Source organism: Pelodiscus sinensis, chromosome 2, assembly GCF_052426305.1.
Source record: "Pelodiscus sinensis isolate ZL-2025 chromosome 2, ASM5242630v1, whole genome shotgun sequence".
Taxonomy (NCBI): Eukaryota; Metazoa; Chordata; order Testudines; family Trionychidae; genus Pelodiscus; species Pelodiscus sinensis.
In genome coordinates, this window is record NC_143053.1 from 194,300,688 (window position 1) to 194,318,816 (window position 18,129).

The 18,129-nt window shown below is 38.9% G+C and overlaps 1 protein-coding gene across 1 annotated transcript in view; it reads right to left on the reverse strand.

Annotated features, from left to right (window-relative positions):
• Positions 1 to 18,129, reverse strand: part of KCNH8 (potassium voltage-gated channel subfamily H member 8) — a 314,900-nt gene that overhangs the window by 87,207 nt on the left and 209,564 nt on the right. The window contains exon 8 of the mRNA XM_006120171.5: positions 1,998 to 2,195. Coding sequence (XP_006120233.2) covers positions 1,998 to 2,195 — 198 coding nt within the window. The remainder of the gene's footprint in view (positions 1 to 1,997; positions 2,196 to 18,129) is intronic.

Below are 18,129 nucleotides of genomic sequence, written 5' to 3' on the forward strand. Positions count from 1 at the left end.
ATATACTCTTCCAGCTGATCTACACTTCAGTGATACCAAAAGAACATTATTCCTTCATCCTATGCTATCCACTCCATATGAAGCCCAAAGATTTATTAATTAATGCTTCACCAGGGCAAATATTGTGCAAACTGAAGTATTAATTTTTGAGATTTTAGTCATTTCATGAATAGTAAAATATAAAATCTGGGAAAATTATATACCAAAGGCACACTAAGAACTATCTGTCAGACAAAAATACCTTAAGCCCTAAAACAACGTAGATGAATATTCTTGTCCCCAACAAATTCACTGAGGTGAATACAGGCTCCTTTGTCTAATATATTTGTTACCTCCCACTGCCCCTTGACATCTATCTCTCTTTGCCTTCTCTGCTGAGTCCCCTAAATAATGTCCCACATACTTAAATTTGAACAAACCTTCAGTCAAAAGTGCTCTAAATCATCTCTTGTTCCTATTCTTGACATATGCTGCTACACAACTCCTTCCATGATGGAAGTTCCGTCCTTCTTCTTCCAGTATAGCATTGACTCAACTTGTCTTTTAGTTGTGTTTTCTCCTCTTACATCTGCATTACAGTCCTGATAGAATCTGACAATCCCACTGAGTTTCTTCACTATTCCTCCTACCCCACTGGACACACTACTCACATGTGTGGAAACATCCTTCAAAGTTAAACACATGATTCACATTTCATACCAATTAATTATTAACTCTTTGTAGTGTTCGGAGAGCTAACAACTGTTTAGCGCTGACCCTTTGCTGTTACTGCTGTGAAAAATCACTTTCCCCCAAACTCATGATTAAGTCATAGGAATGTTAATTTTTCTCTTAAATAGTATGAAAAATGTCAAACTTGATTGTTGATTTACGTTGAAGACTTTATAACAAAGACATAGCAAGCAAGCAAAACAACAACATCCCCCAGCATGTGAACTGATATTTGAAATGAAAACTTTTCAGTATTATTCAGCACTGAAATTGTGTCTTATCAATACAATTAATTATTGTGCTAACATTCATGAAATTTTTGGAATTAAAAAGACACTGTCCCCTTTCTGGCTCATTATAATTACAGCTGCTTATTGCCAGGACAGGGAAAAAGAGCTGATAATTCATCAGGCTTTTTATATTTTATACATTGTTGCTGAATGCTTAATTTACAGTGGTATTCAGCATGTACCATGGTCTGTGGTGTCAAGTTGTCAAATTGACACTGCGAGGGAAATTTACAAGGCTGCATTGACTAGGCCTTGTAAAAACTTCATTGATGAAAATACTTACCATTAAATCTGGGACAATTAAGTAGCTAGAAAAATAACTTGGTGCACAATGGTCTAATAGTGAGTCACTTTGCTGATCATTACATCTGCTGGGCATTGTCTTTGATTTGTATGAAATCTGTATTATGTTTTAATGCCAACATTTTTTGAGAGGAGAGGAAATCAAACATGCAAAAAGCTGCAGAGCTCTCTCTCTCTCTCTCAACTTTTTTCTATTACAGTCACTTATCCTGATCCAGCTATACCACATATTGAAGGTGAAACCAGTTTGGTATCTTTCAGTGAGGCAGTGGGTTGATTAAGCGCAAGTAAAGCAGCTGCAATGAGCAGATATTTTTTCAACAGTAATAAACCTTTATCAACATAAATCAAAAGCAGGTAACAATAAACAGACCAAACATAACAAAAAACTCTTCCCCCTTTGATACTACTTTACAACAGTGATCAGGTATACTTTATACCATAATACTGTTGCCCTTGCAATTAAAAATTGAGATCTGCAGAAAGTTGTTTATTGATTACTGTAACCACAAAATAATTTCAGATTCTTTGAATTTGTTATAAATGTACATCATAGCTCACAAATTTCATATTTAATCAAGGAAATTGCATTTTATAATTAGTGTTTTATTTTACTTCAATTCAAAATATAGTTTGAAATTGCCTTTTTTCCCCCTTTTCAAATTCTACTTTTTGCAAAACAATTTTACTTACCCCCAATCAGCATTGTACAAATGGAGAAAATCTTTTCTGCATCAGTATTGGCTGAAACATTTCCAAACCCAACACTGGTGAGGCTGCTGAGAGTGAAATACAGGGCAGCTATATAGGCACTTCTGATTGTTGGGCCTCCTAATGTATTATTGCCATAGTAAGGAGACTCTATACGTTTCCCCAACTCATGAAGCCAACCTGAAAAGAAAAAAGAAATCCAATAAGGAATAGCATAATTAAAACCACAGATTCTGCAAGATAAATGTCATACTTTTTAAGATTCTACACATGATTCCAAGAATAAAATGAAGATTAAAGCTCCAAAACTGAAAACATTCATACGGTGTTTAGAGAATTATGTCCATACATGATTTGCTCTTATGCATGAATGCATGTGGTAAAAAATTGACTTCTTTACTGAAATCAAGTGTTTATGTGATGCATTCAATAACTGTATTGGGCAACTCAAAGAATCCAATTTAGCAGAGAAAGTAAAATAGTAATCTAATAATATTGTAGCATGAATATTACTTCCATTTCATTCTTTACATTAATTCCTGTTTAGAAAGCTTTTTGAGCTTCTGAGAGTCAAAGCATTACTTGATAATTATTATCATAAAGATTCTGGATCTCTCTCTCTCTGTGTCTCTCTCTATATATATATATTTCTTCTTTAGAGAAGAAAATATTCAGAAAGCCAGACAAGACTTATAAACCAGAATTAAAGGTTTTAAAAAGATGCTGAGTGAATCTGTTTTCTAAATTGTTTATCTAATGTTTACTTTCATTTCGCCAAACTGAGGGACAAATAAGCAAACATTGCTTAACCATAAAAAAATCAGAATAAATGGCAGATTAGTAACACATTAGGCAAAGAGTAGAGATAAAAGACTATTCATAATACCAAGTTCTGCTCTTTGGAGGAATTGCTTTTGTAGGTGGGAAAACTTCCTGGATGTTCTGTACAATGAGGGCAGTATAATTTGCCTGGTGTGCCAATTTTACTTTCAAAAGATCTGTGTGTAATTTCCTTTTCTGGGCTGTATTATATACCCTGGATGATGCTTTTATAATTATGTTATTTATACATATACTGACAGTTTGAAAGACAAACATCTATCCTTTCCATGCACTTCATACAGATCAGTAAATCTGTGATCTGGAGAAAGTCCCTGTAGGTAGAAAAATTACAAAATAGGCAATAAACTCTAAATATCAAGTCTAACAATTGTGATAATGTATTGTGGCTGGTATTTTGTGACTTGAGCCCTGCTTGCAATGACAATAGTTCCTGTGTTGGATTTCCCAACTTCACAGTGATTTCTGACTGATCATTAGCAATCTGGCATTGAAAAGTTCCATAGAGCAATCACCACACACTTCTCCACTGTCATTAAAGGTCTCATTTTGGTGTCCCTCTGCTGGAAGTCTGGGGGGACCTCTGCATACAGATCCAGGAATGAGCCCTTGTAGTGGGAAAGTTCTCCAACTACCAAATCTGCATGACAATGCAATCCCACTAGTTGGTTCTTGTTTCTTGGGCCCAGAACTGATGCTCCACCATCTTCAGCTGCTCTGAGTGTGCCACCAGCAACCTAGAATTGGTTCCATGTGCCAGAGCAATGTAATCACCAAGGAATTGTCATGTGCTTGTAATGCTCATGACAACAGTGCAGAGTTGTGCAGTCTTTGTGATTCTGTCACAGATGGCGGATGGCAAGGAGAGACATAGGGGTTTGCAGGGATTTTGAAAAGACAATTTTGCAAAGTACCATGAGATGCAGATGAAATTATGGGATGTAACATGTTGCATTATGGGAAGTTAACTCTGGGATCCCAGTCACTCCTACAAGACTGATTTCATCCCCATAAGGTGCTGCAAATTTTTTCCAAACATCCTGTGCTGGATGGTGATAAGCTGCACATTAGGATTCCTACCCACAGTGCACTGCATTCTACACTGATACCAGCAACCCTGGTGAGATGCACTGCTGGCACAAGAAGTGTGGTATGCACATGCACAAGCAATGTAATAACTAGAGTGGCCGTGTGGGGACATAAGTTGGGTTGATGTAAGTTGGGTTTTATAGTGTGGATAAGTCCTTGCTCTGGAGGCTTTTCCCTTGCCACTCCCACAGTCAGGGGCGGATACAGGGCAGGGCAAGCAGGGTGGCCGCCCCGGGCCCCGTGCTTCAAAAAGCCCCGCGCATGTGTCATGGTGCCACCACGCATGTGCCGTGGCAAAGGGGGGCCCCGTGAAATTGTGCTGCCCTGGGCCCCGCAAAATGGTCATCTGCCCCTGCCCACAGGGGCAGGGGGCAGTGCCTGGAAGCAGTGGGGGACACGGAGCCCAGGAGCAGGGTGCCATGTAAGTGCCTGATCCCCATCCTCCTCATACATCCTCCCTTCCTTCCAGACCCCAGACTCAGCACCCTCTATAGTCTCAAAAATTCCTTAATCTGGCATACCCTATTTCCCAGGTTTGTCCGATTAAAGAAGTTGTACTGCTATTTAGCCTTTCCCAGATACCTCCAAATGTTCCTTCCAGAATCCAAAAAGTCAGAGCACATCAAACACCTCTGAACTCCACCGTCCTGCCTGCCAGGGAATCTATGGTTAGCCCAGGAAATAAAAAAAGAAACTGAGAAAGCACATCACCATCAAAATGACATCTCTGGCATTTTTCCAGACTGTAAAGGACTCAGCTGGATGTTCCTAAATTACTCTGATCTTCAAAAGCAAAACTAAAATGTGTGTGTGCTAGATAGCGGGCTTTATCAATATAAATTACTTAATGAAATTGATAGAACAGAATCTAAGAAAATCACATTCATTATAATAAACTTTTGTACCATAATGAGGAGCTGATCCTGTAGCCTCTGCAGCCATTAACTTCACAGAATCATAGAATACTAGGACATCAGTTCCTTACTAAGTGCACCAAGGAGATATAGATGCACTAAGTTTATATCTACTATGCATTTAAAGAGTTTGTCTGTCTGTTCAAGAACTCCTCCTAAAAGGGGAGAGCTAGGACCAACAAATTCAATATGCAGCTTTCTCTTATCATAACTTAAAGCAAGGTCAGGGTTTGGTTGTGCCAGGAAAATGGGATGTGCCTTTATGGGACTGCTCTCAGAAAACCATACAGAAAAGAGAATCATCCAGAAGGTGAAAGGGGCTGGTTGGGGGCATGCTCCCCCGTGCAGGACTGACCCAAGCCAAAACCTCTGTCCCTTCTTCCAGGCACCCTTTAGAGAGATGGGGGGGGGGGGGCCTGAAGCCTCCCCCTGTACATATGGGAACATTGCTGGCTGTTCCCCTTCATCAAGGAGTGAAGGGAAAGTGCACAGTTTGCTGCATTCTTCACTCTGGCAGGGGGCAGATGAACCTGGGCCTGTCCCAGCCAGGGGACATGCACCCCTCCCCTATCTGTGCCTGCTGGAGCTACATCAGCCATGGAAAAGCACTTCTCACCTGGTCCCAAGTTGCTGTGATGAGAAAACCCACCGACTCATACAGTTACCTACATGCATCCAGCTCCCATCCAGAACACACCACACGATCCATCGTCTATAGCCAAGCCCTTCGATACAACCGCATCTGCTCTAACCCCACTGACAGAGACCAGAAGCTTCAGGATCTCTACCAAGCATTTATAAATCTCAACTACCCACCCAGAGAAATAAAAAAGCAAATTGAAAGAGCCAGACGAATACCTAGAAACCATCTACTTCAAGACAGACCCAAGAAAACCAACAATAGAACACCACTTGTCATCACCTACAACCCCCAACTTAAACCTGTCCAACACATTATCAATAAACTACAGCCTATATTGGAACAGGATACCATACTCAAAGAGGCTCTGGGAGACAGACCCATAGTCTCCTATAGACAACCACCTAACCTCAAGATGATTCTTACCAACCACCACAGGACATACCACACTAATACCAACCCTGGTACCTTCCCTTGCAACAAACCCCGTTGCCAGCTTTGTCCACATATTCATTCTGCTGATACCATTATTGGACCTAACCAAGTGAGTTATAAGATCAAGAACACATATTCCTGCGCATCCAGAAATATAATCTATGCTATCATGTGCCGAAAGTGTCCGTCTGCTATGTACATTGGACAAACATCTCAGACACTTCGCCAAAGGATTAATGCCCACAAAACAGATATCAGACAAGATCACAAAGAGAAAACAGTTTCTTGCCACTTTAACCAGAAAGGACACTCTCTAAATGACTTAGCCACCTGCATTCTGCTACAAAGACCTTTTACATCTGCACTTGAAAGGGAATCCTCTGAACTGTCATTCATGTTAAAATTCGACACTTGCCAACAAGGACTTAACAAGTCTTTGAACTTTCTCACCCATTACCAAGACAGTTTCCCCAATTATCACCTGTAATACCATTAACTCACAAACATCCCACTCTCCCTACCTTTAATATCAGCAATTCACAGACACTTACCTTCCTTCCTCCCCCTTCCCACCCCCCCCACCCCCCCGCATCCCCCTTCTGTTCTGCAATGTGATTTGTCCTTTTCATATTTGTTCATTTTTTTTAATTGTATCCTTTGGTATATATGGTTGTGACTACTTTCTTCCACTATTTGATCTGAGGAAGTGGGTCTGGCCCACGAAAGCTCATCATCTAATAAACCATCTTGTTAGTCTTTAAAGTGCTACATTGTCCTGCATTTTGCTTCCTCTCTCCAGGGAAGTCTGCATACTGAACCCCTCTTCCTCAGAGCAATGATTTAAATGAAGCATGTACATTTTCATTTTATTTTCCAAAAGAACAAAAGTTAATTAAGTTAAGGAGTCAAGCACCACCAGTTAAATCTTCTAGTATCAAATAGAGCTTGGGCTTGCAGAAACAAAAAATTGCAAAAGTACATTTATTTGTGTGTCCACGTTAACACATTACAGTTAGTTAACTAATACAATCTTTTACATGGTCCTATTACAACAAACACACATTATTAATGCCTAATTAATATTAGTAGGACATCAGATAAAATATTTTTGCATGGTCTTAGTTTTATTATCCACCCACTCATCCATCCATGGGAATGTATTAATGTGCAGTAACTCATGTTAACTGTGAATGTGACAGCAATGAACACAGTCTTTGAGGAGTCAGCACTTGTCCCTTTTTAAAATAGCTTACTCTGATTCATCGCCCTAAGTTGTGCTTTTAAAAACACATAACTAACTTTATTTGATAGCTTGACTGGTGTGAAATACACAATGTACAGGGAGTTTGCACAAAATCATATAAAGATCTTTATAAGACAAATAAGGCTCAGGGAAAGTTGTGATATTGGCCTTGAGGAATGTAAGAAATTACTTGGGGGGCAATAGCAGGGATGGTGACCTAAGTCATAAGGTAAATTGGGAAGTGGGATAGAGAGAGGTAACACGGAAGGTCTTCTGATTCATATTGAGAAAGTAGGGCAATCAGCTAATTATCTTAGGTACCTGTACATGAACACAAGATGCCTGGGTAAATAACAGGAAGAACTATAAGTGCTGGCAGAGTCAAGACACTATGGTGAAATTGGAATAACAAAATCTTGGTGGAGTAACTCACAACTGAAGCACTGTCATGGATAGGTATAAACTGTTCAGGAAGGACAGGTGGGGGAGAAAAGGTGGAAGAATTGCACTGTATGTAAGAGAGCAGTATGATTGCTCAGAGCACCAGTATGTAGCTCTGTAGCTATTGGTTCAGAACAACCTTTTCAGAATCAGAGTTTGATGAAAATGCCTTTTGTCCAAAATTACAAATGAGGATTTATCAGCAGCAAATGCTAGGATTATTATTGTTTTAATGGACATTAAGTGTACCCTGCAGAGGACTAGGTTTAATAATAGAGTCATTTGGCTCCCACAGTGCAAAAGCTGGATAGAATTTTTATTGTATCTCTTTCCCAATAAGCAAATTTTAAACCAGAAATGGGCCTGAGCCAAAACTCAAAGTTCAAACAGCTTCTAACACTGGGGACATGTGGACCCAAACTTTGCTTCTAACTCATTTCTCCATGATGTACCAAATTAAAACTAGATTTCCACTGAAGTCAACAGTGAATGACTTGGATGGGGCCATGATTTCATCCTCAGACTTGAGAAAATGTGGATCTTTATTCATATCTGGACTTTGCAACTGGCATGCCTGACAGACCAGATAAAAAACCAAAACCCCAGGTGCTTTCTAAAAATCACATGCACACCTACCTCTGGCAGTAGCTTTATTTCTCCGTCTTTTGAAACTAGTTCAGCCCCTGTCTCAGATTCTATACCAAATAACACACAGTTGCACATGAAAGAAAAAAAATGGGTTATTTGCCCATAATTTCTTTTCTCTTTCAAGACTTTCTATATAGTTTTGTGGAAAGGAGCTATTTATATAGTACCCTTAAATCCCAGTGTACTTTGTCACAGGCTGTCACTGTTACTTGTGAGATGCTTGTTAGCAAACCCTACTCTCCTTGGCTTCCATGAGCGGGAACTAACAGGAGCCAGGTTTGTACCTCACATAAGGAAGTTTTAATACATCCCCCTTACAGAATTTAGGTTTCAGGCCCTAAAAATAGAATCAGAAAATTTCTCAAACTGCCTCTAAGTTTCTGGGGGGGGGGGGGTCACATCCCTCGTAAATATGGTTCCTGGAATAGCACAGTACTGGATTAACAGAACACATTGTACCTGCACATATCTATATGAAGGCTAAACAAGCTAATTGATCAAATAGGTTTGTATTGATGCAACACATTTCTGCAGAATTTGAGAACCATTTAACAGTACTGGAATATAAAAATGAAAAGGTTGCAATACGTTTTAAATCACATCTTCAAGAAAGGTGGCTCTCCTTACATCAACAAAGAGCCATTGATTTTCAGAGTATAAAATTAGCTATAGTTCGATATCAAGGGCAAGATCCTGATAAACAACATTTAAGTAGCCAATAGAAATATCTCAGCAATAAATTAATCTATCTTTGTAAACCTGGTACCAATTAGAGAAAAGGAGAATTTTATACAATACAAAATATGAGAAAGGTTAGCAAATTATCATAAAGACAGACAGAAGTAACTGGTTGGAATGAGAATTCTTCTGAGACACAGTACCTTTACTTATGGAGTATTTGTAGGGTTACCATATTTGAACTTTCAGAAAAGAGGACACCTGAGAGGGAGAGTATCTATATCAGTATCTACCAATTCATGTTGTATTCATGTGTTGTATAACATATAAAATGTATAACACGTTAATACAACAGTACCTTAAAGACTAACAAAACATGTAGGAACAACTCACTTCATCTAAAGATACCAGCTACATGTTTTGTTAGTCTTTAAGGTGCTACTATACTATTTGTTATTTTTTTAAGTATTTCCTGTTGCAGACTAACTCAGCTACCCCCTGAAGCTTTTGAACATTAATACAATGTGAGTTGGTAGATACGGACACAGATAAACTCCCTCTCAGGGGTGTCCTCTTTTTTGAAAGTTCAAATATGGTCACCCTAACTGTATTTGTGTCCCCATTTGTAGGATTTTAATGCCCCCTTTCCAGGAGTGTTTTACTTAGTTATTTAACACTTTATAAGTACTAAGCATATGTATAAAGCTTTGTAGATGAAAAATGGTTTATATATGCTAGTGATATCCCTAATTGGTTGGGATGGGCATAAGTTTTCTATTAATGCTTGAAACTTTTAAAAATTATTTCTCCTATTTTGCCCATGTGGAGTTTTGTTTCTGTTTTATTTTTATAAATGAAATGAAATTATTACCTTTAAAAGTTTTAGATAATAAACTAGTGGCCTAATCATAAAATGAATTAAAGAAGTGAGTCTACGGACAGATGATTGGCAATCGATAGTGTCTTGTAGATGGCTGACATGATGCAGACAATAGTGTGGTGAGACAACTGTCTATCTTACTGACCAATATTGTTTCATTCTGCCTGTATTGATGTGCCATGTATTGGGGTAAGGACCATCCTTTTGTTGTGTGTTTGTACAGACCCTAGTACAATAGGTTGCTAGTTTATCATTGGGGCTCTTAGACACCAGTACAAATAAATAAAAATAATAATATAGATGATGATGATGATGTGATGATGATGAACTGGATAATGATTCCCCCCACCAACTGATGTTCAAAAACCATTCCCATCACAAACATTAGCAGTTTGATCTGTAATTATCACATTTCCCGCTAAAGGTACATGGTCAAGTTCTATCAACAAAGCCAGTGCAACAATAAACAGAAAAACAGAAGTGAGAGAAACCATGTGTGTCCACTTTCTAGCCATTCATACAAAAATGACAGCAGAAAATTTCTGTACATGTGCAAAATGAAATTCTAGGGGAAGCCAGCAGAGACCACTCTGTTTAGAGTGACTAACAATTTCTATTATAAAAGATTGTTGTAAATTTGTTTTTAGAAGCTTTAACACCTGCATTGTTTGCAGCAGACCTTGGCAATCTGCTGGAACAAAATCTGGTGCTTTAGAAGCACACTTCATACAACCCATTAAATTCCATTGACTATTGAAAAATGACCATTCCCCCTTTCCCGCTTGTGAGCCTTAGGAAAATTTTGGCAATCTGCTGAAAAAAGTAACTGACCATGAGCATTCCAAGGATTGGACCATATCACTACCAAAACAGTAGCAACACACTGCATTGGAAACACCTGACAGCTCATAGTGCACAGTAACTAAGAGAGTGAGAGTATAGGTCACCCTTTCCCAGCCAACACCCCTCAGTTCCAGCACATGGTTCTAACATCCCATGCTTTCCACACCCCCAGGCACATAAGATGGAGATGGAGAAAGAAAGAGCAGGCTGAGCTACCCCTTCATCCTGATGGTACAGCATATTCCCCTAATAACTTATCTACTCAGGCCCAGGCATCTGTACGCTATCACACCCCTAATAGATACTGGTTTTAACTTCTTATTTTAAAAACATAGTATTGCTACAAATTATATAAAAAGACTACATGAAAATAAAATGTTTAGATTAGAGTCAAGTCCTTCCAGTTTAGCAAAGGCCAGATTTATGGTTGTTCCCACAAACTTCCTTCTGCCTGTTTATGCATTAGTTACAGCTTTTATTTTCATGATCACATAGTGTTTTCCCAAGTACCCTGAGGATTCCTGCTTCATGCAGTGTTGCACTTCCTAATATTTCAGTACTTGACTGTGCAACCTAAATAACTTTATTATAATGAAGTTTGCTGTGTGCTGTTTTAAGTAAGACAAGGCTGAAAAATATTGGGCTTTTCTGAAAATCTGCAACACTTGACTTTTCACTGTGTGTTATATCTTCATACCCAAATAGCAAAACAGGTACTTGCATTGTAAAGGAAGATTTAAACTTAGGGAAATCAAAACAAGACCCAAACCACACAAATTAAAAAAAGAAAAAAAACCACAACCCTAAAGTGTGCATAAGAAAGCACAGTGTATTTAAGAAAGCTACAATTCTGAGCATAAAATAACTACTGTGTTTTCAGGCTTGGTAATGTTCTTAGAAACTTAAAAGTATAATGAAAATAAAGGCATGACTATCTCAAGTTGCACAAACCTCCAAGATATTTGAGTGATCTGAGATGTACTGATGAATGGTGATTTATAATAACTAGGTATTATGGTTATGTTATTATTGCACAGCTCTACTAGTGTAGGAGTTTTCTGCAATGCTGTGCCATTACAACCCTAGATCTATCTAATTTGTCACAGAAACAAATGATAATAGCTTTGCAAACAGAAAATCTAATTAACATCCTGATATAACTACTAGACATCAAAATAAAAGGGAAAAAAAAGCATGAGTATTTTTTTGGCCTATAGGCAATGAACAGATTCCTGAAAAATACCACAGAACATAATTTGTTTTTACTTTACTACATTAAAGATTTTCCATTTTGTTAGCAGGAACACTTCTTTACCAAGCACTTGGTGTAATAAAGAAGAGAGATACAGACAGACAGCGAGAAGGAATAATCAATAGCAAGAGAGCAAATACTCAAGGTGCATGTCTGTTCTAAAAGTTAAATTGAAAAAAAATGTGTGAATATGAGCACTGTCTCTATGCAGCAGACTACCTGTAGTGAGGTAGGAAAGCAGTAAGAGAGACCTAGACTGGAAGGAGGTAAAAAACAGGCATCCCATTGAGGGGCATTCTAACTATTATCTCAGGAGACAAGCTAGCAGATTGCCTCTGAGGCAATACAACCTATGATTGAAGAAGCATATGAAAAGGTTGCAAAATACAGAAAAAAAAAACCATGCTGCAGTTTGCCCATATTTCAGCTTGACTTGAAACCTTTTAACGTGTGGTGGACAGACCAAGCATTATGAAGACTAAGGCAATATATAGTTGGCAAATTCCCAGCACAACCGTCCATAACACTGAGGTGTTCCCTAGGATTGTACAAAACTCTTAAAGCTACTGTGCTTGAGGGTTAAAGAGTGCCTGATGTGATTTTTCACCCACTGAACAGCTTTTTGCATTCTGTATCTGCAAGTTTTATTAAATCCCTGAGTTTTCCATATAAACTTCTGCAATGTTTTGATTATTTCATCTCTTGTTTCTTTGGTAACCACTGATACAAATACAGAGCAAAATGTATTTAGCCAAATTAAATAGGTAGAATACTAGGGTATCAGTGCATAAATAAGACAACAGAGTTCAGAACTGGAATTTAGATTTATTAACAACTGGGAAAACTTTTGGGAAAGGAAAAGCCTATATATGAAGAATGGGATCTACGTAAACCAAAACAGAACCATATTACTGGTATTTAAAATTAAAAAATATTGTAGAGGAATTTTTAAATTAAGGGCTGGGGGGAAGCCAAGAGATATGAAGGATCGCAAGTTTCAGACACACACACCCCTTAGGGAAGGATTTATTAAAGGGGATACTCCATAGCCTCGTAATGAGGAGAGAACGGAGGTTGGGTTGGTAAAGTACAGGTAGGAACTGAAGAGAAATAGTGAAATGAAAAAGTCTCATTCAATTACACCACATGCAGTGCTTTTATACAAATGCAAGAAGTCTAATTACTAAGATGGGCGAACTCAAGTGCCTGAAATGAAATGAAATTATTATATTATGCATCACAGAAACTTAGTGGAATGATGATAACCAATGGGACATGGTAATAGCAGGGTATGAAATATACAGGAATGACAGAGTAGGTCATGCTTATGGCGGAGTAACACCATATTTGAATGAAAGCAGAGTCAAATGTAATTAAAATCTTAAATGAATCAAACAGTGCTACAGAATCTCTGTGAATAAAAATTTCATTCTTCAATAATAGGGATATAGCAGTAGGAATATATTATCAACTACCTTAACAGGATGACACATATCAGAGGGGTAGTTCTGTTAGTCAGAATCTTCATAAACAACAAGAAGTCCTGTGGCACCTTATAGACTAAGAGATTAATTGGAGCATAAGCTTTCGTGGGCAAAAGACTCACTTTGACTACATGCATCTGACAACGTGGGTCTTTTGCCCACGAAAGCTTATGCTCCAATAATTCTGTTAGTCTATAAGGTGCCACAGGACTCCTCTTTGTTTGAACAGGATGGTGAGAGTGATTCTGAAATGCTCTGGGAGATTAGAGAGATTACAAAAGCAGAAAACTCAGCAATACTGGGGCATTTCAAATATCTAGGAACATGCAACTTCAGAATGGGATGCAGAGACAAAACACTATTAATGACTACTTCCTAGAGCAGCTTGTCCTGGAATATGCTGGAAGAGAGGCAATTCTTTATTTAGTCCTAAATCACACAAAGGATCTGGTCTAAGAGAATATAGCTGAAATACGTGGTAATAGTGATCATAATATAATTAAATTTAACATACAATGGGGGCATACCAAAGAACCCCAGCATAGTAGGATGTTACTTCAAAATTAGGGAACTACACAATAAAAGAGAAGGCTAGTTCAATGGAAATGAAAAAGAACAGTGTGAAATGCCTGAAAGCTGTTTTAATGACACCATAATAAAGGTTCCAACCGGATGAATACTTAAAAAACACAAACCCCAAACATACCAACAACCAGAAACAGAACCAAAAAATGCCATCATGACTAAAAAACAGTAAAAGAGGTGGCAAAAGGCAAAAAGACATTTTTTAAAAATTGGAAGTCAGATCCTACTGAGGGAAATAGAAAGTAACAAACTCTGGAAAGTCAGGTGTAAAAGTATAATTAGGTAGGCCAAAAAGAGAATTTGAAGAGCAACTAGCAAAATATGCAAAAAGCTAACAGGAAAAACCTTTTTAAGTACATCAGAAGCAGGAAGACTATCAAATGATTACTGAGGCCACTGGATGATTGAGCTGCTAAAGAAGTTCTCAAGGAAGAACAAGGCCATTGTAGAGCAGCTAAATGAATTATTTGCATGGGTCTTCACTGCAGAGGATATGAGAGAGATTCCCACACCTGAGACATTCTTTTTTTGTTAACAAACCTGAGGAATTGGCCAGATAGAGGTGTCAATAGAGGAGATTTAAAAACAAGTTGATAAATTAAACACATAAGTTACCAACACCAAACTCAAGTATGAATTGCAGAACTACTAACTGTAGAATGTAACCAATTGCTTAAGTCAGGTTCTGTACCAGATGACTGTAGGATAGCTAATGTGATTGTGATTTTTAAAAAAAGTCTTCAGCAAAGTGTGATGTGAGATATTGTTTTACTGAATTTCGTGTAACCGCAAAAATCTTAGCAGTCACACGATTATTCAATGGTCCCTGGGGGTGGGGCCAGCAACCAGTGCACTCCCAGTCCCACTCCTAGAGAGCCCCCTGTCACCCCATGCTGTTACCTTTGTGTCAGAGGCTCCAGCATGGGGTGGCAGGTGGGATCTGGTCCAAAAACCAGCTCCCTGCACAGACTGGCTCTTGCCTGCCTCTGTCTGCGGTGGGCCTGGATTGATTGCGGATAGAGACTGCTCCGTGGGATGGCAGAGCAGCCTCTGTCCACAGGGGGCCCAAGCTCTCCATGGTCAGAGGCTGCTCCACCATCCCACCATCTGTCTGCCTGTTGTGGATGGGGGATGATACTGCATCCCACCTGCCCCTCTCCCCTCCATGCTGCTGCCTCTGACACAGAGACAGCCACTCAGGGAGCAAGGGAGGTAGATCTATGAAGCTAGTGCTCATGGGGAACCAGCTTAAAAACTAGCTATCCATGGGCACTGGCTCCCACATCTCCCCCACCCCTTTTTACCTCTGATACAAGATTTTACATAACTATACGGGAACATCCCTATAGCAAAGGTAATTCTGACAAATGCAGGACAGTAAGCCTAACATCATTACCAGACAAAGTGGTTGAAACTATACTGAAGAACAGAACTATCAGACACATAGATGAACACAATATATTGAGGAAAATCAACACAGCTTTTGTAAAGGGAAATTATCCCTCAGAGTATGTCTACACTACCCTCCTAGTTCGAACTAGGAGGGTAATGTAGGCATAACGCACTTGCAAATGAAGCCCGGGATTTGAATTTCCCGGGCTTCATTTGCATAAGCGGGGAGCCGCCATTTTTAAAACCCCGCTGGTTCGAACCCCGTGCAGCGCGGCTACACGGGGCACGAACTAGGTAGTTCGAACTAGGCTTCCTAGTTCGAACTACCGTTACTCCTCATTTCACGAGGAGTAACGGTAGTTCGAACTAGGAAGCCTAGTTCGAACTACCTAGTTCGTGCCCCGTGTAGCCGCGCTGCACGGGGTTCGAACCAGCGGGGTTTTAAAAATGGCGGCTCCCCGCTTATGCAAATGAAGCCCGGGAAATTCAAATCCCGGGCTTCATTTGCAAGTGTGGTATGCCTACATTATCCCGCTAGTTTGAACTAGGAGGGTAGTGTAGACATACCCTTACAAATCTATTAGAATTCTTTGAGGGAGTCAGCAAGCATGTGGACAAGATTATTCCAGTGTCTACTGTGTACTTATTCTTTCAGAAAACCTTTAGACAAGGTCCCAAACCAAAAGGTCTTACGTAAAGTAGGGAAGCATTGGATTAGAGGGAAGGTCCTCTCATAGATCAATAACTGGTTAAAAGATAGGAAACAAAGAGTAGGAATAAATGTTTAGTTTTCATAGTGGAGGTAGGTAAATGTTGACTATCCCCCAAAGATCTGTGCTGGGATCAGGCTCAACATATTCATAAAAGATCTGGAAAAATGTTAAACAGTGAGGCTATGTCTACACTGCACTGTGGTTCGAAATAATATACGCAATTTGCCCTATGCAAATTGTGAATTTTATTTTGACCTTCTTTTGAAATCTGGCGCTGTCTACACAGCACCAGATTTTGAAATAACCTGCTATTACGAAATGTCCCTTACTTCTCCTGAAATGAGGTTACAGGTACTTTGGAATAGCAAGTCTGAAATAACGGGCTTGCTGTTAATAGTATCCCAAAATAGCATTGCAGTGTAGACATAGCCTGAGATTGCAAAGTTTACAGATGATACAAAATTACTCAATATACATAAGTCCAAAGCTGACTGTTAAGAGATACAAAGATATTTCACAAAACTGGGTGATTGGGCAACACAACCGAATGACAGATGAAAGCTAATGACAGATCTTGGAATCATTAAGGATCGTTCTCTGAAAACATCTGCTAAGTGTGCAGTGGCAACCAAAACAGCTAAAAGAATGTTAGGAACCATTAGGAAAAGGATCAATCAGACAGAAAACGTCACTATGTCAGTATATAAATCCATGGTACTCCCATACCTTGAAGAATGCATGCAGTTCTGGTTGCCCATCACAAAAAGATATATTAGAATTACAGAGAAGGACAACAAAAATAATTAGTGATATGCAACAATTTCCATAAGAGGAAAAATTAAAAACCTGGGACAGTTCAGCTGCAAAGACACTATTAAAGGGAGATCTGATAGAGATCTATAAAATCATGAATGCTGTGGAGAAGGTCAATAGGAAAGTTTTATGCCATCACATAACACAAGAGCCTGGGATTACCAATTACTGTTATAGGTAGCAGGTTTAAAACAAATAAGAATGTCTTCCACAAAATGTACAACAAAACCGTGGAACTCCTTTTCAGAGGATATTATGAAGGCCAAAAGCATAACTGGGTTCAAGAATTAGATACATTAATGGAGGAATGGTCCATTAAGGTCTGTCTGCAAAGAATCCAAGGAATACAGCTCCATCCTCTGGGATTCTCTAAATTTGTGAAGTTGAGACTGGATGAAAAGGGATGGATCATTTAATAAATTATCCTATTCTCTTTTTTCCTTCTGGCACAAGCAACTATCACAAGACAGGTAATGGGTAAGTGGACCATTGATCTGACCCAGTATGACCATTCTTATTCTCAATTTTTCACTCCAGATTGCACTGAGGATCTCTGTTACCTAACCAGCAGTTGTTTCAGGGTTGGTACCCTCAATAGTAACTGCTTTGTGGAATGAACAGACTAATAGGCAAGTCACCTGCAGCACACATCACACACCCCTGGATTTTTGATTGTGATACATATAGCCAAGAACAGGGATTACATCTTGATACCAGGATTTTTGTCTGCAAAAAATGTTCACAACTACATAAAAAAGAAGAATATTTTTCTCTAAGTTCTTTACTTCTCAGCTCTTATACATTGGTGGTACTGACCTGTCTATCTTCAACTAAGCTTGAATGATTCACTGAGCCCTGGAAAATGAATTAGCAACATCAAAATTCTGTAGATGGTAGATCACACTAATACTCCCTAGAGTGTATTTTATATTTTACAATACTTCCCCAAAATAAAATAGCTTTGGTCAACATTATTAATACATGCCCTACCTAAACAGAGCAGAAATTTTGGGTGCCCTGAGTCTGTTAAAAATGAATAGAGATCAAAGAACAGAAACACTATCCAAGGTGACTTCACTTGTCTTCATTTTTTCCAAGTCCTATTTTACTTGCATGCTTTTACTCCCTGCTGGATTATTGGGATGTTAGCACTGCAGTATCTGAAGTGTCTGCCCAGGTGAAAACAGTGCAGTAAAGTACACTAACATTTGCTTTAAGAATCGG